The sequence below is a fragment of the Entelurus aequoreus genome, linkage group LG03 (genome assembly GCF_033978785.1).
Source record: "Entelurus aequoreus isolate RoL-2023_Sb linkage group LG03, RoL_Eaeq_v1.1, whole genome shotgun sequence".
Classification (NCBI taxonomy): domain Eukaryota; kingdom Metazoa; phylum Chordata; class Actinopteri; order Syngnathiformes; family Syngnathidae; genus Entelurus; species Entelurus aequoreus.
The window spans coordinates 84,423,119-84,450,618 of NC_084733.1; the positions used below are offsets into that span (position 1 = coordinate 84,423,119).

At 37.2% G+C, this 27,500-nt stretch overlaps 1 protein-coding gene across 2 annotated transcripts in view; it reads right to left on the reverse strand.

Moving 5' to 3' along the window:
* met (MET proto-oncogene, receptor tyrosine kinase) overlaps window positions 1-27,500 on the reverse strand; it is a 147,153-nt gene that overhangs the window by 107,041 nt on the left and 12,612 nt on the right. The window contains exons 1-2 of one of the 2 annotated variants that reach the window (XM_062043024.1): window positions 21,924-22,368; window positions 14,678-15,875 (exon numbers count right to left, since the gene is read on the reverse strand). In XM_062043024.1, the coding sequence (XP_061899008.1) occupies window positions 14,678-15,874 (1,197 nt within the window). In that variant the 5' untranslated portion in view covers window position 15,875; window positions 21,924-22,368. Of the gene's footprint in view, window positions 1-14,677; window positions 15,876-21,923; window positions 22,369-27,500 lie in introns of those variants that run through there. The other variant, XM_062043023.1, reaches the window with a different exon arrangement.

Below are 27,500 nucleotides of genomic sequence, written 5' to 3' on the forward strand. Positions count from 1 at the left end.
ACTTTTTAGAGGCGGTATAGTTCCGAATATGATTCATTAGTATCGCGGTACCATACTAGTACCGGTATACCATACAACCCTAGTACCCTATGTCTCTTCAGTCCAACAACACATGGTTACTATTGACTACTTTGTTTACGTCAGTGTCACCATGGAAACATGTACATCTGTTATGTACTCGTGCTGATGCTCCTTTCTCATAGACCTGGCCCCCTCACCCGCCCTACACAGGCTTCACTACACATCTTAAAATGACCCTTGGCCAATTTTTTGTCAGTAAGTTTGATCATCGTTTTTCTGCGGTAAACATGCTAACACAGCATTAGGGCTGGGCGATCATTGAATTGTCATAATAATAAATAATTTAAAAAACGATTATCATACACACACAACACATCTCATCTGTTGTGTTGTTGTGAACGACATCATGGATGTTACACCAATGTACAAACAATCATACACACACAACACATCTCATCTGCTGTGTTGTTGTGAACGACATCATGGATGGTACAATAAATACTAATTTGTTCAAATTCATTAATAATTGTGTTATTAATTATCATTCAATATCAACCAAAATAATGGTGACTATTATTTTTTCCGTAATCGTCCAACCCTACCCAGCATGATGTTGAAATGTCATGTTAGCCTGCAGCTAACACAACTATGCTAGCGTTGATAACCTAGCATGATGTTGAAATGTCATGTTAGCATGCAGCTAACACAACTATGTTTGTGTTGGTAACCCAGCATGATGTTGAAATGTCATGTTAGCATGCAGCTAACACAGTTATGCTCGTGTTGCTAACCCAGCATGATGTTGAAATGTCATGTTAGCATGCAGCTAACACAACTATGTTTGTGTTGGTAACCCAGCATGATGTTGAAATGTCATGTTAGCATGCAGCTAACACAACTATGTTTGTGTTGCTAACCCAGCATGAGGTTGAAATGTCATGTTAGCATGCAGCTAACACAGTTATGCTCGTGTTGCTAACCCAGCATGATGTTGAAATGTCATGTTAGCATGCAGCTAACACAACTATGTTTGTGTTGGTAACCCAGCATGATGTTGGAATGTCATGTTAGCCTGCAGCTAACACAGTTATGCTTGTGTTGGTAACCTAGCATGATGTTGAAATGTCATGTTAGCCTGCAGCTAACACAACTATGCTAGCGTTGCTAACGTAGCATGATGTTGAAATGTCATGTTAGCATGGAGCTAACACAACAATGCTTGTGTTGCTAACCTAGCATGATGTTGAAATGTCATGTTAGCATGCAGCTAACACAGCTATGCTAGCATTGCTAACCTAGCATTATGTTAAAATGTCATGCTAGCAAGCAGCTTACACAGCTATGCTAGTGTTGCTAATCTTGCATGATGTCGAAATGTCATGTTAGCATGCAGCTAACACAGCTATGCTCGCGTTGCTAACCCAGCATGATGTTGAAATGTCATGTTAGCATGTAGCTAACACAACTATGCTAGTGTTGCTAACCGAGCATGATGTTGAAATGTCATGTTAGCATGCAGCTAACACAGCTATGCTAGTGTTGCTAACGTGTGTCTCACTCCCACTGTCTAATGTTTATGTAAATATAAAACACTTCTGGGAGACGCACACAAGTCGTTAGCATAAAAGCTATACAAAACAGACAGACTAAAAGCACTTTTCAAGGGTGTCAAGTCCACAATGAAGGCTAACACACTTCTATTGCGCCACCTCTCAGACTTCTTGAAACACTGATGTCAAACATGACCAAGTGGCTCCTTCAGCGTTCAGACATAAAACATGTGAAGTGTCAAAGAAGTTTGATGGAACTTTCACTTTCCCACAGGTGCCAGATAACAGCTCAGTGGGGGGTGCACGCCTCTGCCCCTCTGCCACCCTGGAAGATCATCTTCCACACAGCTGCTGATGCCAAACAAACCTTCATCGCCGGCCGCTCACACACACATATGCAACACACACACATGTGCAGCACAACACAATACACGCACACACGCATACAATATTTATAAAGACATACACATGCACACACACAATATTTATAAAGACATACACAGCTCCCATCATTCCAGCAAACATCATTCCAAGCAGTAAAACAACACAAAAAAGTCAGTATATTCATAAATAATAATACATATTATATCAAAAATAATAATATTCACACATAATAGTTTTCATATACAACAGCGTTCACATATAAAAAATATTCCTACATAATAATATTCAAATATAATATAATCGATGCATAAAAACATCCAAATATAATAATATTGATATGAAAATATTGATATATAATAAGATTCATATAAAATACTACGTATATATAATAATAATATATACTAGTATTGATATATAATACTATTCATATAAAATACTACATATATATATAATAATAATATATACTAGTATTGATATATAATACTATTCATATATAATATTATTCATATATAATAATATGGATATATAATACTATTGATATAAAATAATATCCATATATAATAATATTCATATAGAATAATATTAATATATGAAAAAAAAAAAAAAAAAAATATATATATATATATATATATATATATATATATATATATATATATAAAATATTAATATATAATACTATGAATATATAATAAAATGTATATATACAAGTATTCATATATAATAATATTCATATATAATACTAATATATAATAACATTTATATATACAAGTATTCATATATAATACTATTAATACATAAAAATAATTATATATATACTACTATTAATATATAATAATATTGACATGTAAAATAATGTATACTAATATTGATGTATAATAATATTCATATATACTAATATTGCTATGTAAATGTATTCATATATAATACTATTAACATATAATAATATTCATATATACTAATATTGCTATGTAAAAAATATTCCTATTTAATACTGTTAATATATAATAATATTCATATATACTAATATTGCTATGTAGACATATTCCTATATAATACTGTTCATATATAATAATATTCATAAATACTAATATTGCTATGTAAAAGTATTCCTATATAATACTAGTGATATATAATAATATTCATATATACTAATATTGCTATGTAAAAGTATTAATATATAATACTATTAATACATAATAATATTCATATATACGAATATTGCTATGTAAAAAATATTCCTATGTAATACTGTTAATATATAATAATATTCATATATACTAATATTGCTATGTAAACATATTCCTATATAATACTATTCATATATAATAATATTCATATATACTAATATTGCTATGTAAAAGTATTCCTATATAATACTAGTGATATATAATAATATTAATATCTACTAATATTGCTATGTAAAAGTATTCCTATACTGTATAATACTAGTGATATATAATACTGGGAGCAAGAAGATAAGATTGAAGTGAGATACCAGCTGAGCAAACAAATGAACGCTGGCAGACAGACCTTCTTCACGTATGGATGACATAATAATAATAATAATAATAATAATATTGTTGTATGGAGACTAAAGTATGGAGGTTGAATAAAAGTAAGTTAGTTTTAATATTGATGCAGCTCAGCAATGGAGGCAAGAGTGCAAACTAAACCAGAATAAACTCTTCAAAGAATTAATGTGCTCATTTTGAAAAGATCAAATTCATAAGCGATGTCACACTGTGTTGTGTGTAACTACACAACCAACTACACAACTCGTGTATTAGAATCCAAATAATAGTTTGGGATCGAAACGTCAGTTTTGATTATTTTAGGACTTATAATCTCGCAGACCAGACATATTAAATATGTGCATGTATCAATTCATGTAAAACAGGAAGTTTTTATGGTACACTGAACAATCTTCAGGGCTCCTCCAGTAACACGGAAGGCTCTCAGTCCTAAAAATGTTAAAAATAAGTCATAAATATACAGTTTTCAAATGTTTTTATTCAACGCTTAAATCACTACCTACATCAACTGATCTGTCGATATAAAGTTGTTATTTTTAATGTCCTTTTTGTTTTGTTTTTAATGGCAAAAGCACAACATATTTCCCCCCAAAATATTACAAAGAGTAATATTTGATGTGAAGTAATTGGAGCCCTAAATAGGACAATCATCTATAACAACATTGATTTTTTGAGCAGTTTTAAAGAAAGAAACAGTCTGATATTCATAAAAAATGATCCGTATAAGGTACACTTAGTACAAACGTATTAACTATATGCAATTAATTATGACTATGACAGTAACTTATCAATATATTTATATATATATATATATATATATATATATATATATATATATATATATATATATATATATATATATATATATATATATATATATATATATATATATATATATATATATATATATGGTGTGCCTTATTGCAGTGAAACTTGCCAAGGGACATGTAACCAAATATTAAAAAATATAGATGTAATCATAGTAGTATCGACTAGATACTCTATTGTACTTGGTATCATTACAGTGGGCGTCAGTTGTAGACCCACCCATGGCATTTGTTTACATTCAGGCGCGCTAGCTTTTGTCAGTGGTGACGCCGGTGAGCTATTGTATCCTCCTACGGTGTGTAGTGAAGCATGTTTAGCTATTCCTCGTCCTGCAGGGATGATACTTGTAAGAAACTTACTTTATTTGTCGCCAATGGAGGCGAGGATTAGTGATTTAGAAGTAGCTAAAACACTGCCGACTGCGGATAGATGTTAGCCGCTAGCTAGCTAGTCATGTCTTAAAGCACCTCTTCCTGAGGGCGTTTCAGTGTTATAACTTCACCTTTATCGTCAGTTTTAGGACAAAGTCGCCACCTTATCGCAGGGTTAACACAGATAGACAGAACCAGTACTTTTCAAACAGAGTATAGTACCGTATTTGATTCATTGGTACCACAATACTATACTAGTATACCGTACAACACTAATATATACTATATAGTATACATATAAATACAGTGTATGTATGTATATATGTATATATTTATATATACAGACAGTATATGTATGTATACATGTATATATATATATATATATATATATATATATATATATATATATATATATATATATATATATTTATATATATATATATATATATATATATATATATATATATATTTATATATATATATATATATATATATATATATATATATATATATATATTTATATATATATATATATTTTTATATATATATATATATATATATATATATATATATATATATATATATATATATATATATATATATATATATATATATATATATATATATATATATATATATATATATATATATATATATATATATATATAAAACATACAGTGTATGTATGTATATATGTATATATATATTGTCTTGATAAATGTGCCAACTTTTTGATGGCATGAGTCCAGGTGATTGATCCAAAGAGTCTAGCGTGCTTTGTTTCCCGTTGCTGATACTTTGTCCTAAAATGGGATGGATTATGTGAGGAGGACAAAAACAGGAGGTGAGTCGGAGTGCATCACCAAATATGGAGGTAAGGCTGACAAGGTGACCTTTGACCTCCCACTCGCTCTTTCATCCAGTTGTCTAAGTCACAATTCCCTCCATGCAATCCAGGAGGGTGTAAAAAAGAATAGAGATCGGTTTTTCAGGGCCGATACCAAATCGATTATCAGCAGTCAAGGAGGTTGATATTTGCAGTAAAATGTATTTTGAAAAAGTTATTAATCTACTTTTTATGTGTTTAAAATATTGTATCTGCTGACGTAGTTCGGTTGTAGCTGTAAAACAACAACAAGAATGTGGATATCAAAAAGGCTGATACGGTTATACAATCCCAAATATCGGTGTAAGAAGAGGCTCCAACAAAGCAAAGGTGAGCAGTGAGACACCTTCAGGACAAGGCAGACATGAAAGTCCTACTGGCAGTGAGACATCTTCAGGACAAGACAGACATGAAAGTCCTACTGGCAGTGAGACATCTTCAGGACAAGACAGACATGAAAGTCCTACTGGCAGTGAGACACCTTCAGGACAAGACAGACATGAAAGTCCTACTGGCAGTGAGACCTCTTCAGGACAAGACAGACATGAAAGTCCTACTGGCAGTGAGACATCTTCAGGACAAGGCAGACATGAAAGTCCTACTGGCAGTGAGACATCTTCAGAACAAGACAGACATGAAAGTCCTACTGGCAGTGAGACATCTTCAGGACAAGGCAGACATGAAAGTCCTACTGGCAGTGAGACATCTTCAGAACAAGACAGACATGAAAGTCCTACTGGCAGTGAGACATCTTCAGGACAAGGCAGACATGAAAGTCCTACTGGCAGTGAGACATCTTCAGGACAAGACAGACATGAAAGTCCTACTGGCAGTGAGACATCTTCAGGACAAGACAGACATGAAAGTCCTACTGGCAGTGAGACATCTTCAGGACAAGACAGACATGAAAGTCCTACTGGCAGTGAGACATCTTCAGGACAAGACAGACATGAAAGTCCTACTGGCAGTGAGACATCTTCAGGACAAGACAGACATGCCTACTGGCAGTGAGACATCTTCAGGACAAGACAGACATGAAAGTCCTACTGGCAGTGAGACATCTTCAGGACAAGACAGACATGAAAGTCCTACTGGCAGTGAGACATCTTCAGGACAAGACAGACATGAAAGTCCTACTGGCAGTGAGACATCTTCAGAACAAGACAGACATGAAAGTCCTACTGGCAGTGAGACATCTTCAGGACAAGACAGACATGAAAGTCCTACTGGCAGTGAGACATCTTCAGGACAAGGCAGACATGAAAGTCCTACTGGCAGTGAGACATCTTCAGGACAAGACAGACATGAAAGTCCTACTGGCAGTGAGACATCTTCAGGACAAGACAGACATGAAAGTCCTACTGGCAGTGAGACCTCTTCAGGACAAGGCAGACATGAAAGTCCTACTAGCAGTGAGACATCTTCAGAACAAGACAGACATGAAAGTCCTACTGGCAGTGAGACATCTTCAGGACAAGACAGACATGAAAGTCCTACTGGCAGTGAGACATCTTCAGGACAAGACAGACATGAAAGTCCTACTGGCAGTGAGACATCTTCAGAACAAGACAGACATGAAAGTCCTACTGGCAGTGAGACATCTTCAGGACAAGACAGACATGAAAGTCCTACTGGCAGTGAGACCTCTTCAGGACAAGACAGACATGAAAGTCCTACTGGCAGTGAGACCTCTTCAGGACAAGGCAGACATGAAAGTCCTACTAGCAGTGAGACATCTTCAGGACAAGACAGACATGAAAGTCCTACTGGCAGTGAGACATCTTCAGGACAAGACAGACATGAAAGTCCTACTGGCAGTGAGACATCTTCAGAACAAGACAGACATGAAAGTCCTACTGGCAGTGAGACATCTTCAGGACAAGGCAGACATGAAAGTCCTACTGGCAGTGAGACATCTTCAGGACAAGGCAGACATGAAAGTCCTACTGGCAGTGAGACATCTTCAGGACAAGGCAGACATGAAAGTCCTACTGGCAGTGAGACATCTTCAGGACAAGACAGACATGAAAGTCCTACTGGCAGTGAGACCTCTTCAGGACAAGACAGACATGAAAGTCCTACTGGCAGTGAGACATCTTCAGGACAAGACAGACATGAAAGTCCTACTGGCAGTGAGACATCTTCAGGACAAGACAGACATGAAAGTCCTACTGGCAGTGAGACATCTTCAGGAGTCTGAGTCGAGAATCGTGTTGAACCGGGAATTGGTTTGAACCGAGAATTGTTTTGAATCTGTTTGAATCGAGAGTTGTGGTAAACTGAGAATTTATTTGAATCCAGAGTCGTATTGAATGTAGGATTTGTTTGAATCCAGAATCGTGTTGAATCCAGAATCGGCTTGAATCCAGAATCGTGTTGAAACGAGAATCGTGCTGAACCGTGTACAATTGAAAATGGATTCTGAATAGAATCGCCACCCCAGGAATTGGAATTGGACCAAATCGGTTTGGGTCGAGAATTGTGTTGAACTGAGAATTGGTTTGAATCGAGAATCGTGATGAAAACCAGAATCAGTTTAAATCGAGAATAGTGTTGAAACGAGAATCAGTTTGAACAGAGAATTGGCCATGCGTACCGTATTTGGATTCTTGTGGTGGCCGTTGATTCAGAATCGATTGCGGAGTAAAACCCATGCTTAAAATATTTTATATTAGGTGTAAAAATAATAATAAAACGTACAATATTTGGTGTATAAATAATAATAAAACTTACAATATTTAATTTTTGGTGTATAAATAATAATACAACTTACAATATTTGATATTTAAATGATAATAATACTTACAGTATTTGATATTTGGTGTATAAATAATAGTAAAACTTACAATATTTGATATTTGGTGTATAAATAATAATAAAACTTACAATATTTGATATTTAGGGTATAAATAATAATAAAACTTACAATATTTGATATTTGGTGTATGCATAACAATACAACTTACAATATTTGATATTTGGTGTATAAATAATAATACAACTTACAATATTTGATATTTGGTGTATAACTAATAGTATAACTTACAACATTAGATATTAAAATGATAATAATACTTACAATATTTGATATTTGGTGTATAAATAATAATAAAACTTAACAATATTAGATGTATGGTGTATAAATAACAATACAACTTACAATATTTGATATTTGGTGTATAAATAACAAAAAAACTTAACAATATTAGATGTATGGTGTATAAATAACAATACAACTTACAATATTTGATATTTGGTGTATAAATAACAAAAAAAACTTACAATATTTGATATTTGGTGTATAAATAACAATACAACTTACAATATTTGATATTTGGTGTATAAATAATAATACAACTTACAATATTTGATATTTGGTGTATAACTAATAGTATAACTTACAACATTTGATATTAAAATGATAATAATACTTACAATATTTGATATTTGGTGTATAAATAATAATACAACTTAACAATATTTGATATTTGGTGTATAAATAATAATACAACTTACAATATTTGATATTTGGTGTATAAATAACAAAAAAACTTACAATATTTGATATTTGGTGTATAAATAACAATACAACTTACAATATTTGATATTTGGTGTATAAATAATAATACAACTTACAATATTTGATATTTGGTGTATAACTAATAATACAACTTACAATATTTGATATTTGGTGTATAACTAATAGGATAACTTACAACATTTGATATTAAAATGATAATAATACTTACAATATTTGATATTTGGTGTATAAATAATAATAAAACTTAACAATATTAGATATATGGTGTATAAATAACAATACTACTTACAATATTTGATATTTGGTGTATAAATAATAATACAACTTACAATATTTGATATTTGATGTATAAATAATAATACAACTTACTTACAGTATTTGATATTTGGTGTATAAATAACAATACAATTTACAATATCTGACATTTGGTGTATAAATAATAATACAACTTACAATATTTGATATTTGGTGTATAAATAATAATAAGATGTACAATATTTGATGTATAAATAACAATAACACTTACAATATTTGATTTGGTGTATACATAATAATACAACTTACATTATTTGATATTTAAATGATAATAATACTGACAATATTTGATATTTGGTGTATAAATAATATAACTTACAATATTTGGTGTATAAATAATAATAATAAAACTTACAATATTTGATATTTGGTGTATAAATAATAATACAACTTACAATATTTGATATTTAAATGATAATAAAAGCAGATTACAAAATAATAAAATAAATAAATAAACATACAACCTCTTTTCAGCAGATAAACTCAGAGATGGCCTAAAAGTACGTCTCTCTAAAAATTATGAATCGGTTTAGAATCACAACAGATCCCAATCACCGTTCAGATGTGAATCGATTGTAATTGGATCCCAGTGGGGTACTATATTAAGTTGATTTGAATCAAATACTTGAATCTGCTTTCTTCTCCTATTGGCCAGGCTCTCAGGTTCCAGCTAATGGTAATCATTAAACCTGTGATTCTTCAAATCACTTCATGAAATATTATATATGTAACATGTTACTGTTCAAACTGTGTGTAATCTTACAGTGGCACGGGTTAAATAAAACCTCTGCCTCGTTTTTAATGAATACTTAGGCCTACTGCGCTACTTGGTCTTTATGGTGGTGCTCGGAGGGACAATTGTTTTCTGAGGTGACAGAAGTTTAGATGTATATATTAGATAGGATTGGATGAACATTTGGGACTGTGTTGAAGTGAGTACAGTAGTAGTAGTACACAACAACAAATACTCCAGTTTACTTGTTGCATCCCTTCTAGTATAAGTACTTCCTAAAGTTGCCACTTTTTGCAGCAGACTCAGGTTCAGCGTGGAAACAGGAAGCTGGTGATAACATTGTGAGGAACAAAATGCCATCAAGTTGTGAGTGGGAGTCGGTGTCCCTTTAAGAGGGAACAAAGAACTCAGACAGGAAGTTACGTGCTCGCATTCCAAGCAGTGAGACATACGCTAACTCACCTATTAGCAAAGTTAGCATGTTTTACGACTTCTTTTTACTCTTGTTGTTTTATCACTAGGCCAGGCGTGTCGAAACCACAGCTCATTTTTAACACATTCTAAAAATATATAATACAACTTTCAAAAGTGTAATAAACAGGTGAAATGTAAGAGTAAAAAAGTTGCAATGTTGACTTTAATAACACAAAGCTGCCATGCAGGAGGTTTTTACTTTAAAATTGTCATTGCTCAAAAATATAATAATTAATCAAAATCAATGTTGTTATGAATTATTGACATATTTAATTACTTCACATCAAATATAACACTTTGAAATAATTTTGGGGAAAATATTGCATTGTTTGTCATTGTGGAGGGGGGCGTGGCCTGCGGGCCTGTCGCGGAACGGGGTGTGCCAGGACCGGCCCGAAGACAGCGACAGGTGCGTAGATGGCCCAAGTGGGCCTTGTTATCTAATCACCTGTCGCCTTAATTAGCAGCAGCTGGAATGAGACACGTTGTTGGAGCTGGAGCGATAGCGAGAGAGACACGGACAGGAAAAAGACAGTTTGCTGGAAAGCAAAACCCCTGCACGAATTTATGAAAATAAAACGGTGTTGTAACCCTGATCTGGGCTCTCGTGGCAGTATTTGGTGGTCTGAGGAACCCACTGGAGGGCAATCTCCACAGTCATATTGTTTTTTGTTTTTTACCAAAAGTGCATTAAACAAACGTAAAAAATAATAAAAACTTATAATCAACGCACAAATCTGAAGATGATTCACTAGTGACTTAAGCGTTGAAAGTAAAAAAAAATTATTAGGACTTATTTTTAACAATTTTATGAGTGGGACCCTTTTGCACACCCAATAATTGTTATTATTATTGGGGTTTTTAAAATGTCGTTGATAAAAACTAATAATGAATCAAAATCAATGTTATGAATTATTGACACATTTAAGGCTTTAACTACTTCACATCAAATATTACACTTTGAAATATTTTGGGGTAAAATATTGCGATGTTTATCACATAAAATCTAAGTTTTTTTTTGTTGTTGTTTTGTTTGACAAAAAGTGCATTAAACAAACGTAAAAAAATAGCAACAACTTATAATCAACACATGAATCTGAAGTTGATTTACTAGTGACCTAAGCGTTGAAAGTAAAAAAAATAATAATTATGACTTATTTTTAACAATTTTATGAGTGGGACCCTTTTGAATTCCCAATAATTTTCTTGTTAGTTTTTTTAAACTGCCGTTGAAAAAAAAAACCAATGGATCAAAATCACTGTTGTAATGAATTATTGACATATTTAAGGCTTTAACTACTTCACATCAAATATTCCACTTTTAAAAACATTTGGTGGAAAAATATTGCATATTTTGTGTTTTTCTATAAAAACAGTTTTAAGTTAAAAATTCGACAAAAAGGGCATAAGAAACAAACAAAAAACATGAAAAATGTATAAAATCGTATAATCGACAGATACATCTGAAGTAGATCTAGAGATGTAAGCGTTGAAAGTTAAAAAAAAAAAGTTTTACTTATTTTTAACACTTTTATGATTGGGACCCTTTTGGCTCCCCAAGAATTTTAGTGCAATTTTTTTTTTAAATTGTCATTACTCCAAAAAATAATGGATTGAAATCAATGTTGTCATGAATTATTGACATATTTAAGGCTTTAATTACTTCACATCGAATATTACACTTTGAAACATTTTTTGGGGAAAATATTGCATTGTTTGTCATATAAAATCTAGGTTAGTTTTTTTCTTTTACAAAAACTGCATTAAACAAACGTAAAAAATAATAAAAACTTATAATCAACGCATGAATCTGAAGTTGATTTACTAGTGACTTAAGCGTTGAAAATAAAAAAAATAAATAAATGAATAATTATGACTTTTTTTTTTAAATAACAATGAATCAAAATCAATGTTGTTATGATTTATTGACTTATTTAAGGCTTTAATTACTTCACATCAAATACTTCACTTTGAAATACATTTGATGGGAAGATATTGCACATTTTGTGTTTTTATTATATAAACAGTTTTAAGCTTTATTTGACAAAAAAGGGCATAAAAAACATGAAAATTTATAAAAACGTATAATCGACAGATAAATCTGAAGTTGATGGAGAGACCTAAGCGTTGAAAGTAAAAAAAAAAAAAGTTTGACTTATTTTTTAAACATTTATTAGTGGGACCCTTTTGGATCCCCAATAATTTTAGTGAGATTTAAAAAATAACAAAAAAAAACAAACTTAATTGCTCAAAAAATAAAAATGAATTTAAAAATCAAATTACTTCACATCAAATATTCCACTGAGAATTTTTTTTGTGGAACACTATTGCATATGTTGAAGTAATAACATGTTGAATTGAGAAATGGTATTACGGAATTCCTGGAATTTCGGGAAAAGCGGGAATTTTTTTGAAAATGGTAAAAAACTTGAATGCTTAATGAGTTGAAATGGTTGGTGTTGGAATTTTTCAAATCGATCGAGAAATGTTGAAATAGTAACATGTTGAATTGAGAAATGGTATTACGGAATTCCTGGCATTTCGGGAAAACCAGGAATTTGTTCCAGTTCAAAAAACAACTTCGTTTTTTTGTCCTGATTAAGAGGAATGTTTTGACGGTGCAACGGTTGAAGTGGGTTGAAAAATGTGGAAGGAGTAGTCGACAGAAAAAAAAGGTGGAAATAGGGCTTTGGAAAACCAGGAATTCTGGAAAATCCTGGAATTTTTTTGAACTTGGAGAGAAGGTAGTTTAATTTTCCAGGAGGGTGGAATGTGTTGAAAGTGGAATGGTTTGAATCGGTTGAAAAATTTGGAAATGGTGGAAGTTTGAAAAATGGCCAATTCATTTTGAATGGGAAAAATGCCCCGGGAAACCGGGAATTCTGGGAAATCTGGGAATTTTTGGAATTTATCAAGGGAAAGCCTGCGATTCACGAATAGGCTGAACAGTTTAAAGTTGGAACGGTTTGAATCGGATGAAAAATGTGGAAGGTGAAGAAGTTGAATAAATAGATACATTTTGGTGTAGAAAAGCATATGTGTGAATGTTTTGGAGCATTCACACAATGTGTGACCAGTAGATGGCAGTCACACATAAGAGAAACGTGTAGACTGCAATATGATGGCAGTCACACATAAGAGATACGTGTAGACTGCAATATGAGGGCAGTCACACATAAGAGATACGTGTAGACTGCAATATGATGGCAGTCACACATGAGAGATACGTGTAGACTGCAACATGATGGCAGTCACACATAAGAGATACGTGTAGACTGCAATATGATGGCAGTCACACATAAGAGATACGTGTAGACTGCAATATGATGGCAGTCACACATAAGAGATACGTGTAGACTGCAATATGATGGCAGTCACACATAAGAGATACGTGTCGACTGCAATATGATGGCAGTCACACATAAGAGATACGTGTAGACTGCAATATGATGGCAGTCACACATAAGAGATACGTGTAGACTGCAATATGATGGCAGTCACACATAAGAGATACGTGTAGACTGCAATATGATGGCAGTCACACATAAGAGATACGTGTAGACTGCAATATGATGGCAGTCACACATAAGAGATACGTGTCGACTGCAATATGATGGCAGTCACACATAAGAGATACGTGTCGACTGCAATATGATGGCAGTCACACATAAGAGATACGTGTAGACTGCAATATGATGGCAGTCACACATAAGAGATACGTGTCGACTGCAATATGATGGCAGTCACACATAAGAGATACGTGTCGACTGCAATATGATGGCAGTCACACATAAGAGATACGTGTAGGCTGCAAGATGATGCAAGAGATATTTTTAACACTTTCATGACTGGGACACTTCTGGGACCAAAGTAAATATTCTATTGGTTTTGAAAATGGAAAATATCAAAATGGCCGCCGCATGTTTTGATTTTTCAGCGGACCAAGTCTGGACTAGAAAGTTCTGACATTGTACGACGGACCCAGTTTGAAAGGTGAATGCTGATTGGTGCAGAAAGATGGCCCCGCCCCCTGGACACTCACCACGTTGTAGCAGGAGCGCTGGCGCGAGCCGGTGAAGTGGTGCAGCTCCACCGTGTTGCACTTGTCCATGTACATCTTCAGCATGCTGTTCAGGTGCTTGACGCTCATCACGCACACCGCCGAGTCGCCGGCGGGCTCGCCGGAGTCGGGCTTGCCGCGGGCGAAGGCGGCGAAGAGCACGTCGTCGCCCTCCTCCACCTTCAGCTGCTTCTGGAGCTCCACGTCGTCGCCCGCCTTGGCCACGTGCGCCGCCTGCAGCAGGTTGAAGACCTTCACGTCCTCCGCCGAGCGCCGCCGGCGCCGCTTGTGGGTGCTGATGCACTCCAGCGGCATCTCCACGTAGCGGCGGATGACGATGTCGGAGGAGCAGGTGCGCGCGATGCGGGTGTGGAAGGCGCGCGAGTCCTCGCTGACCTGCTGCACGGTCAGGAAGTAGGCGAAGGGTCCGCTGTGGAAGGAGTAGACGTAGCGCAGGTGGTAGTCCCCGCGCAGGGACGGGATCAGGTCCATGTGGGACTGGCTGGAGAAGAAGGTGAAGCCGTTCTGGCTGGTCTTCATCTTCCTCAGGGAGAAGGTGTGAGGACGGCTCCAAGTCTTCCCGGGACTTCCCGAGCCCGGTATCTCCGAGTTGCCCACAAAGAACTTGATGACGTTGCTCTCCACGTTGAGCACCTGGGAGCCCGACGGGCCGACCACCACGTCGGGGTCGGCGGCTTGACCCACCCCCGGCCCCACCTTCTCCGCAAAGCAGTACACGTCCTGGTCCACGGTCTTGGGGCCGCTGTCGTCGTCCAGGACGTGGCGGCGGCAGACGCCGTTGTCGGCCGAGCCGCAGCTGTACAAACCCTTGTCATACATGTTCTCCACCACCAGGGCCAGGTTGCGGTTGTCCACCCGGCCGGCGCCGCCGGCGCCACGGCCGCAGGTCTCGTTGGCCAGCAGGGGGCCCGTGCGGTACTCGGACAGCCGGGCCAGGTCGGGGCTCAGGGCGTAGATCCTGTTCACCGCTCCCACGTAGACCACGCCGTCCAGCACCACCATGTTCTGCACGGGGAAGTCGGCGGTGAAGGTGGGGAGCTGGTGGTTGACGGACAGGTTGACTTTGGAGCCCTCGGAGGACTTGTCGCACTGGGCGTGCACGCGGGACACGCCCAGGGACCACAGCAGCGCCAGCGTTTGCAGGAGGCGCCGATTCATCCTGGGACAAAAGACACAAGAAGTGAGATCAGCACAAAGACCAGAAGACCAGAACCTGGTCCTAAGGAGTCCCACGTGTTGTTCCGTCCCCTCACACCACCGGCGCTAGTCGGGCCTGGCAAGCGCGCTCGGACAGAAGTGGGCGGGGCACCTGCTTCACGTTTGGATGGCGGCGGCCTCGGGGGAGCGAAGATAAACTCGATTAGAAGCAAAGAGGGAGCGGGACCCTCGCGTCGCGTAATAAATCACATCGCTCCTGAATGGCGGCGCGGCGCGGCGGGGGAGGGGCTTGTACGGGCTTTGTGGTGCCGCCGCTGGAGGAAGCAGTAGTGCGTTTGTTGGAAAAACATGCACACACTTACAATATCACTTATACTTGTGTGTGATATCATGTGCTATACAATCAGTCCTGCACAGTGTTTACTTGTGTGTGATATCATGTGCGATACAAGCAGTCCTACAGTGTGTTTACTTGTGTGTGTTATCATGTGTGATACAAGCAGTCCTGCAGCATGTGTACTTGTGTGTCATATCATGCGCGATACAAGCAGTCCTGCGGAGTGTTTACTTTTGTGTGATATATATTATGTGCGATAAAAGCAATCCTGCAGCGTGTTTACTTGTGCGGTATAGCTCGGTTGGTAGAGCGGCCGTGCCAGCAACTTGAGGGTTGCAGGTTCGATCCCCGCTTCCGCCATCCTAGTCACTGCCGTTGTGTCCTTGGGCAAGACACTTTACCCACCTGCTCCCAGTGCCACCCACACTGGTTTGAATGTAACTTAGATATTGGGTTTCACTATGTAAAGCGCTTTGAGTCACTTGAGAAAAAAGCGCTATATAAATGTAATTCACTTCACTTCACTTCACTATCATGTGCGATACAAGCAGTCCTGGACGGTGTTTACTTGTGTATGTGTGATATCATGTGCGATAAAAGCAATCCTGCAGCGTGTTTACTTGTGTTATATAATGTGCGATACAAGCAGTCCTGGACGGTGTTTACTTGTGTGTGTGATATCATGTGTGATAAAAGCAATCCTGCAGCGTGTTTACTTGTGTGTGATATCATGTGCGATACAATCAGTCCTCCACAGTGTTTACTTGTGTGTGATATCATGTGCGATACAAGCAGTCCTACAGCGTGTTTACTGTGTGTGATCTCATGTGCGATACAATCAGTCCTGCAGAGTGTTTACTTGTGTGTGATATCATGTGCGATACAAGCAGTCCTGCAAGATGTTTACTTGTGTGTGTTATCATGTGCTATACAATCAGTCCTGCACAGTGTTTACTTGTGTGTGATATCATGTGCGATACAAGCAATCCTACAGCGTGTTTACTTGTGTGTGATATCATGTGCTATACAATCGGTCCTGCACAGTGTTTACTTGTGTGTGATATCATGTGCGATAAAAGCAGTCCTACAGCCTGTTTACTTGTGTGTGTTATCATGTGCGATACAAGCAGTCCTGCAGCATGTGTACTTGTGTGTGATATCATGTGCAATACAAGCAGTCCTTCAGAGTGCTTACTTGTGTGTGATATCATGTGCGATACAAGTTGTCCTGCTGCGTTTTTACTTGTGTGTGATATCATGTGCGATACAAGCAGTCCTGCAGCGTGTTTACTTGTGTGTGATAATATGTGCAATACAATCAGTCCTGCACAGTGTTTACTTGTGTGTGATATCATGTGCGATACAAGCAGTCCTACAGCGTGTTTACTTGTGTGTGATATCATGTGCGATACAATCAGTCCAGCAGAGTGTTTACTTGTGTGTGATATCATGTGCGATACAAGCTGTCCTGCAAGATGTTTACTTGTGTGTGTTATCATGTGCAATACAAGCAGTCCTTCAGAGTGCTTACTTGTGTGTGATATCATGTGCGATACAAGTTGTCCTGCTGCGTTTTTACTTGTGTGTGATATCATGTGCGATACAAGCAGTCCTGCAGCGTGTTTACTTGTGTGTGATAATATGTGCGATACAAGCAGTCCTGCAGCATGCGTACTTGTGTGTGATATCATGTGCGATACAAGCAGCATGTTTACTTGTGCAAAGCTGGACAGACAGTTAACATCTAAATGTCCTCCAATAAACACACAATTTCTTCTATTTTACTAAAGTCATTTACAAAAGGTAAACATGCTAAGTAAGCTATAGGCTACTAGGAGCTAGCAGCTACACAACAGCTAAGCACACAATAGCAGAAAAGCTAAACATAGGTAGTATTCATTGAACAATAAAAGGTGACACCTATCAATATAAACAAGTATCACATAATTATATTTGCATATTACTTACACATACAAAGTCTCCAAGGCAGAACGTTTTAGAAAGTATCCGGTAACAAAAGTGTCCGCACCATTCAATTTGGGCTTAACATCAGGAATTATGACCACAATGACCACTACACTTCAACTTAAAGACAGCATAAGTCTATTCCAGACCATTAATAATAAATATGTTATTGTTTTTCATAACTGCCGTTGTTCTCTGAGTCATTTCAAGTATGTGCTATGATTCGTGCTGATACCGCATAGGATTAATATCAGTATCGGCCAATACTTGAGGGGTTTCTTATCGTACAAAACACCAAGAGGGACAGCCCAAGTTTAAGGATGTGTAGTTTTGAATATGATCCTTGATATCCAGCAGAGGCAGGATATGAAGTCCTGGTCTCAACAGTCCTTTATTGCTTCCACCTTCCTTACTATTTGTTATCATCATTTCAGACTACACAGCTGAGGAGAATGTTTCATTTAATTCAACATAAAACTCAACAAAAATGACAAATATATGCTTGCTAGCTTAGTACGAAAAAGTTAAAAAAACATTGAATATGCAGCAAAAATTTCCTTTTTTAATTATTGTGACAAAAAAAAAAGGTGTGAATGTTGGAATAAGTCAACAGAGAGTACAACAGTGGAGAATGAATGTGTGAATTTTGGAATAAGTCAACAAAAAGTACACAGTGGAGAATGAACGTGTGAATTTTGGAATACGTCAACAAAAAGTACAACAGTGGAGAATGAACGTTTGAATTTTGGAATAAGTCAACAGAGAGTACAACAGTGGAGAATGAACGTGTGAATTTTAGAACAAGTCAACAGAGTGTACAACAGTGGAGAATGAACGTGTGACTTTTGGAATAAGTCAACAAACAGTGCAACAGTGGAGAATGAACGTGTGAATGTTGGAATAAGTCCACAGAAAGTAGAAGAATGGAGAATGAACGTGTGAATTTTGTATTAAGACAACAGAAAGTACAACAGTGGAGAATGAACGTGTGAATTTTGGAATAGGTAAACAAAAAGTACAACAGTGGAGAATGAACGTGTGATCCTTGGAATAAGACAACAGAAAGTACAACAGTGGAGAATGAACGTGTGATCTTTGGAATAAGACAACAGAAAGTACAACAGTGGAGAATGAACGTGTGATCTTTGGAATAAGACAACAGAAAGTACAACAGTGGAGAATGAACATGTGAATGTTGGAATAAGTCAACAGAGAGTACAACAGTGAAGAATGAACGTGTGAATTTTGGAATAAGTCAACAAACAGTACAACAGTGGAGGATGAACGTGTGAATTTTGGAATAAGTCAACAAACAGTACAACAGTGGAGAATGAATGTGTGAATTTTGGAATAAGTCAACAGAAAGTACAACAGTGGAGAATGAATGTGTGAATTTTAGAATAAGTCAACAAACATTACAACAGTGGAGAATGAACATGTGAATGTTGGAATAAGTCCACAGAGTGTACAACAGTGGAGAATGAACGTGTGAATTTTGGAATAAGTCAACACGCAGTGCAACAGTGGAGAATGAACATGTGAATGTTGGAATAAGTTCACAGAAAGTAGAAGAATGGAGAATGAACGTGTAAATGTTGGAATAAGTCCACAGAAAGTAGAAGAATGGAGAATGAACGTGTGAATTCTGGAATAAGTCAACAAAAAAGTACAACAGTGTAGAATGAACGTGTGAAAACCCCCTGAAAGACAGCATAAGTCGATACCAGACGGTTCATAATAAAAGTGAGTATTACAGATGTGATTGTTCATAATAAAAGTGAGTATTACAGATGTGATTGTTCATAATAAAAGTGAGTATTACAGATGTGATTGTTCATAATAAAAGTGAGTATTACAGATGTGATTGTTCATAATAAAAGTGAGTATTACAGATGTGATTGTTCATAATAAAAGTGAGTATTACAGATGTGATTGTTCATAATAAAAGTGAGTAGTACAGATGTGATTGTTCATAATAAAAGTGAGTATTACAGATGTGATTGTTCATAATAAAAGTGAGTATTACAGATGTGATTGTTCATAATAAAAGTGAGTATTACAGATGTGATTGTTCATAATAAAAGTGAGTATTACAGATGTGATTGTTCATAATAAAAGTGAGTATTACAGATGTGATTGTTCATAATAAAAGTGAGTATTACAGATGTGATTGATCATAATAAAAGTGAGTATTACAGATGTGATTGTTCATAATAAAAGTGAGTATTACATATGTGATTGTTCATAATAAAAGTGAGTATTACAGATGTGATTGTTCATAATAAAAGTGAGTATTACAGATGTGATTGTTCATAATAAAAGTGAGTATTACAGATGTGATTGTTCATAATAAAAGTGAGTAGTACAGATGTGATTGTTCATAATAAAAGTGAGTATTACAGATGTGATTGTTCATAATAAAAGTGAGTATTACAGATGTGATTGTTCATAATAAAAGTGAGTATTACAGATGTGATTGTTCATAATAAAAGTGAGTATTACAGATGTGATTGTTCATAATAAAAGTGAGTATTACAGATGTGATTGTTCATAATAAAAGTGAGTATTACAGATGTGATTGTTCATAATAAAAGTGAGTATTACAGATGTGATTGTTCATAATAAAAGTGAGTATTACAGATGTGATTGTTCATAATAAAAGTGAGTATTACAGATGTGATTGTTCATAATAAAAGTGAGTATTACAGATGTGATTGTTCATAATAAAAGTGAGTATTACAGATGTGATTGTTCATAATAAAAGTGAGTATTACAGATGTGATTGTTCATAATAAAAGTGAGTATTACAGATGTGATTGATCATAATAAAAGTGAGTATTACAGATGTGATTGTTCATAATAAAAGTGAGTATTACAGATGTGATTGTTCATAATAAAAGTGAGTATTACAGATGTGATTGTTCATAATAAAAGTGAGTATTACAGATGTGATTGTTCATAATAAAAGTGAGTATTACAGATGTGATTGTTCATAATAAAAGTGAGTATTACAGATGTGATTGTTCATAATAAAAGTGAGTATTACAGATGTGATTGTTCATAATAAAAGTGAGTATTACAGATGTGATTGTTCATAATAAAAGTGAGTATTACAGATGTGATTGTTCATAATAAAAGTGAGTATTACAGATGTGATTGTTCATAATAAAAGTGAGTATTACAGATGTGATTGTTCATAATAAAAGTGAGTATTACAGATGTGATTGTTCATAATAAAAGTGAGTATTACAGATGTGATTGTTCATAATAAAAGTGAGTATTACAGATGTGATTGTTCATAATAAAAGTGAGTATTACAGATGTGATTGTTCATAATAAAAGTGAGTATTACAGATGTGATTGTTCATAATAAAAGTGAGTATTACAGATGTGATTGTTCATAATAAAAGTGAGTATTACAGATGTGATGGTGCTGATACAGTACTAACGATTCAATGATGTTTAGCATCGTATTGTTTCCTCTATCACGGTTCGGCCAACAACAGTATTTAAAAGTTGTGAGACGATGACGGACAGGTGAGTGTTTATGCAGAATAAAACACCTGCGGATTGACATTTGGCGGACAAAAGCGTGCGAGTGTGTCCGCTGCAGCCGCGCAGTGAGTCACGCTGCGAGGAAGTGAGCGAGCACAAAGTCACTCTTCACTTTTTAAAAGCCGCCTCAAAAGTCTTTTCAACAAAACTTCGCGGGGATAAAAAAATAATTAAAAACGCTTCGAAACTCACCTGTTGGTCGCTTTCAAATCATATTCCCTTCTCTCTCGTCAAGTCCGAAGCAAATGTTGTCCTCGGTCTGCTGCGCGCGCAAACAAAACAAAACAAACAAACAAACAAACAAGCTCCAAAAAAATAAACAAGCAGACGTTTATGAAGACGTGAGGAGAGCTGCGCGTGGACGCGTGCACGCGGAGGACACGATGCTGCTGCTGCTGAGCTCCACTGACTCCGAACATCTCCCCAAGCCACGCCCCCTTGCGCGCGAACGCCCGTGACGTCACCAGGTGGCCCTCAATCCCCTCCCTTTGGGGCAAAAAACAAAAAACAAAACACACCCCCGTCGGCCACTTGATTAGGCACACCGTCTGATGACGTGCCCGACGGGGGCAGACCACCACAACGTAGCCCTCCACTATTCCACAAACAGATCTCACACACACACACACACACACACACACACACACACACACACACACACACACACACACACACACACACACACACACACACACACACACACACAGATCACATATGCATGCACACACACAGATCACATACACTCTCGCAGATCACACACATACACACACTATGATCTCACACACACACGTGCACAAAAATCACGTACACAAACAAATCACACACACACGCAGATCACACACATGCACACAAACTGATCACATATGCATGCACACACACAGATCACATATACATGCACACACACAGATCACATACACACACGCACACACACACAGATTACACACATGACACTGATCACTCTCTCTCACACACACACACACACACACACACACACACACACACACACACACACACACACACACACACACACACACACACACAGATCACATAAACAGAGGACACAGGCACACAGATCACATTCACACACACGTACACAAATCACATAAACACGCACACACACAAACACACACACAAACACACACATATCTCGCACACACACACATTCACAAATCACATACATGCACACGCGCACACGCACAAAGATCACACACACATGCACACACACAGATCACATACACTCTCGCAGATCACACACACACTGATCTCACACACACACATGCACAAAAATCACATACACAAAAAGATCACACACACACGCAGATCACACACATGCACACAAACTGATCACATATGCAGGCACACACACAGATCACATATACATGCACACACACAGATCACATAAACGCACGCACACACACAGATTACACACATAACACTGATCACTCTCTCTCACACACACACACAGATCACATAAACACGCACACACAGAGGACACAGGCACACAGATCACATTCACACACACGTACACAAATCACATAAACACGCACACACACAAACACACACACAAACACACACATATCTCGCACACACACCCATTCACAAATCACATAAATGCACATGCGCACGCGCACAAAGATCACACACACACACACAGATCACACATGCACACACACAGATCACATACACTCTCGCAGATCACACACACACACACACTGATCTCACACACACACACATGCACAAAAATCACATACACAGACAGATCACACACACACGCAGATCACACACATTCACACAAACTGATCACATATGCATGCACACACACAGATCACATTTACATGCACACACACAAATCACATACACATGCACACACAGATTACACACATACACTGATCACTCTCTCTCACACACACACACACACACACAGATCCCATAAACACGCACACACAGAGGACACAGACACACAAATCGCATTCACACACCGGTCACACACACGTACACAAATCACATAAACACGCACACACAAAGATGACACAAACACACACATATCTCACACACACACATGCACAAAAATCACATACACAGACAGATCACACACACACACGCAGATCACACATATGCACACAAACTGATCACATATGCATGCACACACACAGATCACATATACATGCACATACACAAATCACATACACACACACACACACACAGATTACACACATACACTGATCACTCTCTCTCACACACACACACAGATCACATAAACACGCACACACAGAGGACACAGGCACACTGATCACATTCACACACACGTACACAAATCACATAAACACGCACACACACAAACACACACACAAACACACACATATCTCGCACACACACCCATTCACAAATCACATAAATGCACATGCGCACGCGCACAAAGAGGACACAGACACACAGATCACATTCACACACCGGTCACACACATGTACACAAATCACATAAACACACACACACACACACAGATGACACAAACACACACATATCTCGCACACACACACTTTCACAAATCACATACATGCACACGCGCACAAAGATCACACACACACACACGGATCACACATGCACACACACAGATCACATACACTCTCGCAGATCACACACACACACACACTGATCTCACACACACACATGCACAAAAATCACATACACAGACAGATCACACACACACGCAGATCACACACATGCATATGCATGCACACACACAGATCACATATACATGCACACACACAGATCACATACACACACACACATATTACACACATACACTGATCACTCTCTCTCACACACACACACAGATCACATAAACACGCACACACAGAGGACACAGACACACAGATCACATTCACACACCGGTCACACACACGTACACAAATCACATAAACACGCTCACACACAGATGACACAAACACACACTTATCTCGCACGCACACACGTTCACAAATCACATACATGCACACGCGCACGCGCACAAAGATCACACACACACACACAGATCACACATGCACACACACAGATGACACAGACACACAGATCTCACACACACACACAGATCACATACACGCACGCGCGCACACACAGAGATCAGACACACACACGCACACACACAGATCACGTAAACAACCACACACACACAGAGAAAACAAACACACACACACGCACATGCACATGCACACCCAAGTTGTGCAAAGTCCATGTGGTGTGTTTGTTTTTATTAATTAATAATAGTTACACTTATTAAGTGATTGATTAAAGTAAGAGAATATAATTGTTGCTTTTTCTCATCAAATGAGTTGATTGATGGTTGCAGCCCAACTATTTACAGATCGATTTCAATCAATAATAGACCAATAATAGCTGGATGGATATTTATATAGAGAAAGGATCAATAACAGACCAACAATAGATCAGTAATAGATCAATACTAGCTGGATGGATATTTGGATGTGGAGAAGATAGAGCAGGGTGGATAAATATTTGCTGAGTCAGCGAGTGAACGCTGCTGGAGCAAAGAAGTGCAGTCCAGTTTCAAGATGAAGATGACTTCCTTTGCACCTGACACTTCACTCTACCAAGTGAGTGAGTCACAACATTGCAAAGAGTCGCTGAGGCGTGAATAAGTGAAGCCACTGTGAGGGTGAATCACAGCCACATTCCTGTGTCCCACTTCCTGACACAAAGGAGGGCACAACCACCGCCACCATCATCATCATCATCATCATCATCATGGCACACAGCCTCCATGCTGCACAGTCACATGACCACACGCACTCCTACCATGAATACATGAATTGTCTCTTACATTAACCTGGTCACCTCATTTCTGTGGATGTCACTGCAAAGCTGAACTGAAAGGTTTGTCAAATGTGGACTCAATGTTGGAAGAAGTCAACAGACCGTAGAACAGTGGAGAATGAACGTGTGAATGCTGAAGTAAGTCAACATAAAGTAGAAGAATGGAGAATGAATGTGCAAATGTTGGAATAAGTCCACAGAGAGTACAGCAGTGAAGAATGAACGTGTAAATGTTGGAATAAGTCAACAGAGAGTATAACAGTGGAGAATGAACATGTGAATAATGGAAAAAGTCAACAGAAAGTAGAAGAATGAAAGTGTGAATATTGGAATAAGTCCACAGAGAGTACAACAGTGGAGAATGAACGTGTTAATGTTTGAATAAGTCCACAGAGAGTACAACAATGGAGAATGAACATGTGAATGTTGGAATAAGTCAACAGAGTACAACAGTGGAGAATGAACATGTGAATGTTTGAAAAAGTCAACAGAAAGTAGAAGAATGAAGGTGTGAATGTTGGAATAAGTCCACAGAGAGTACAACAGTGGAGAATGAACGTGTAAATGTTGGAATAAGTCAACAGAGAGTATAACAGTGGAGAATGAACATGTGAATAATGGAATAAGTCAACAGAAAGTAGAAGAATGAAAGTGTGAATATTGGAATAAGTCCACAGAAAGTACAACAGTGGAGAATGAACGTGTTAATGTTTGAATAAGTCCACAGAGAGTACAACAATGGAGAATGAACATGTGAATGTTGGAATAAGTCCTTAGAGAGTACAACAGTGGAGAATGAACATGTGAATGTTAGAAAAAGTCAACAGAAAGTAGAAGAATGAAGGTGTGAATGTTGGAATAAGTCCACAGAGAGTACAACAGTGGAGAATGAACGTGTTAGTGTTGGAATAAGTCCACAGAGAGTACAACAGTGGAGAATGAACATGTGAATGTTGGAATAAGTCAACAGAGTACAACAGTGGAGAATGAACATGTGAATGTTTGAAAAAGTCAACGGAAAGTAGAAGAATGAAGGTGTGAATGTTGGAATAAGTCCACAGAGAGTACAACAGTGGAGAATGAACGTGTTAGTGTAGGAATAAGTCCACAGAGAGTATAACCGTGGAGAATGAATGTGTGAATGTTGGAATAAGTCCACAGAGAGTACAACAGTGGATAATGAATGTGTGAATGTTGGAATAAGACCACAGAAAGTACAACAGTGGAGAATGAACGTGTGAATGTTGGAATAAGTCAACAGAGAGTACAACAGTGGAGAAAGAACATGTGAATGTTTGAATAGGTCAACAGAAAGTAGAAGAATGAATGTGTTAATGTTGGAATAAGTCCACAGAAAGTACAACAGTGGAGAATTAACCTGTTAATGTCGGAATAAGTCCACAGAGAGTACAACAGTGGAGAATGAACATGTGAATGTTTGAAAAAGTCAACAGAAAGTAGAAGAATGAAGGTGTGAATGTTGGAATAAGTCCACAGAGAGTACAACAGTGGAGAATGAACGTGTTAGTGTTGGAATAAGTCCACAGAGAGTACAACAGTGGAGAATGAACGTGTGAATGTTGGAATAAGTCCACAGAATATAGAAGAATGAATAATAAATGTGTGAATGTTGGAGTAAATCAACAGAGAGTACAACAGTGGAGAATGAACATGTTAATGTTGGAATAAGTCCACAGAAAGTAAAAAAATTAATGTGTGAATGTTGGAGTAAGTCAACAAACAGAAGAATAATTCATGTGTGACTGTTGGAGTAAGCAAACAGAAAGTAGAAGAATGAATGTGTGAATGTTGGAGTAAGTAAACAGAAAGTAGAAGAATTAATGTGTGAATGCTGGAGTAAGTCAACAGTAAGTAGAAGAATGGAGAACGAATGTGTGAATTTTGGAGTAAGTCAACAGAAAGTAGAAGAATGGAAAA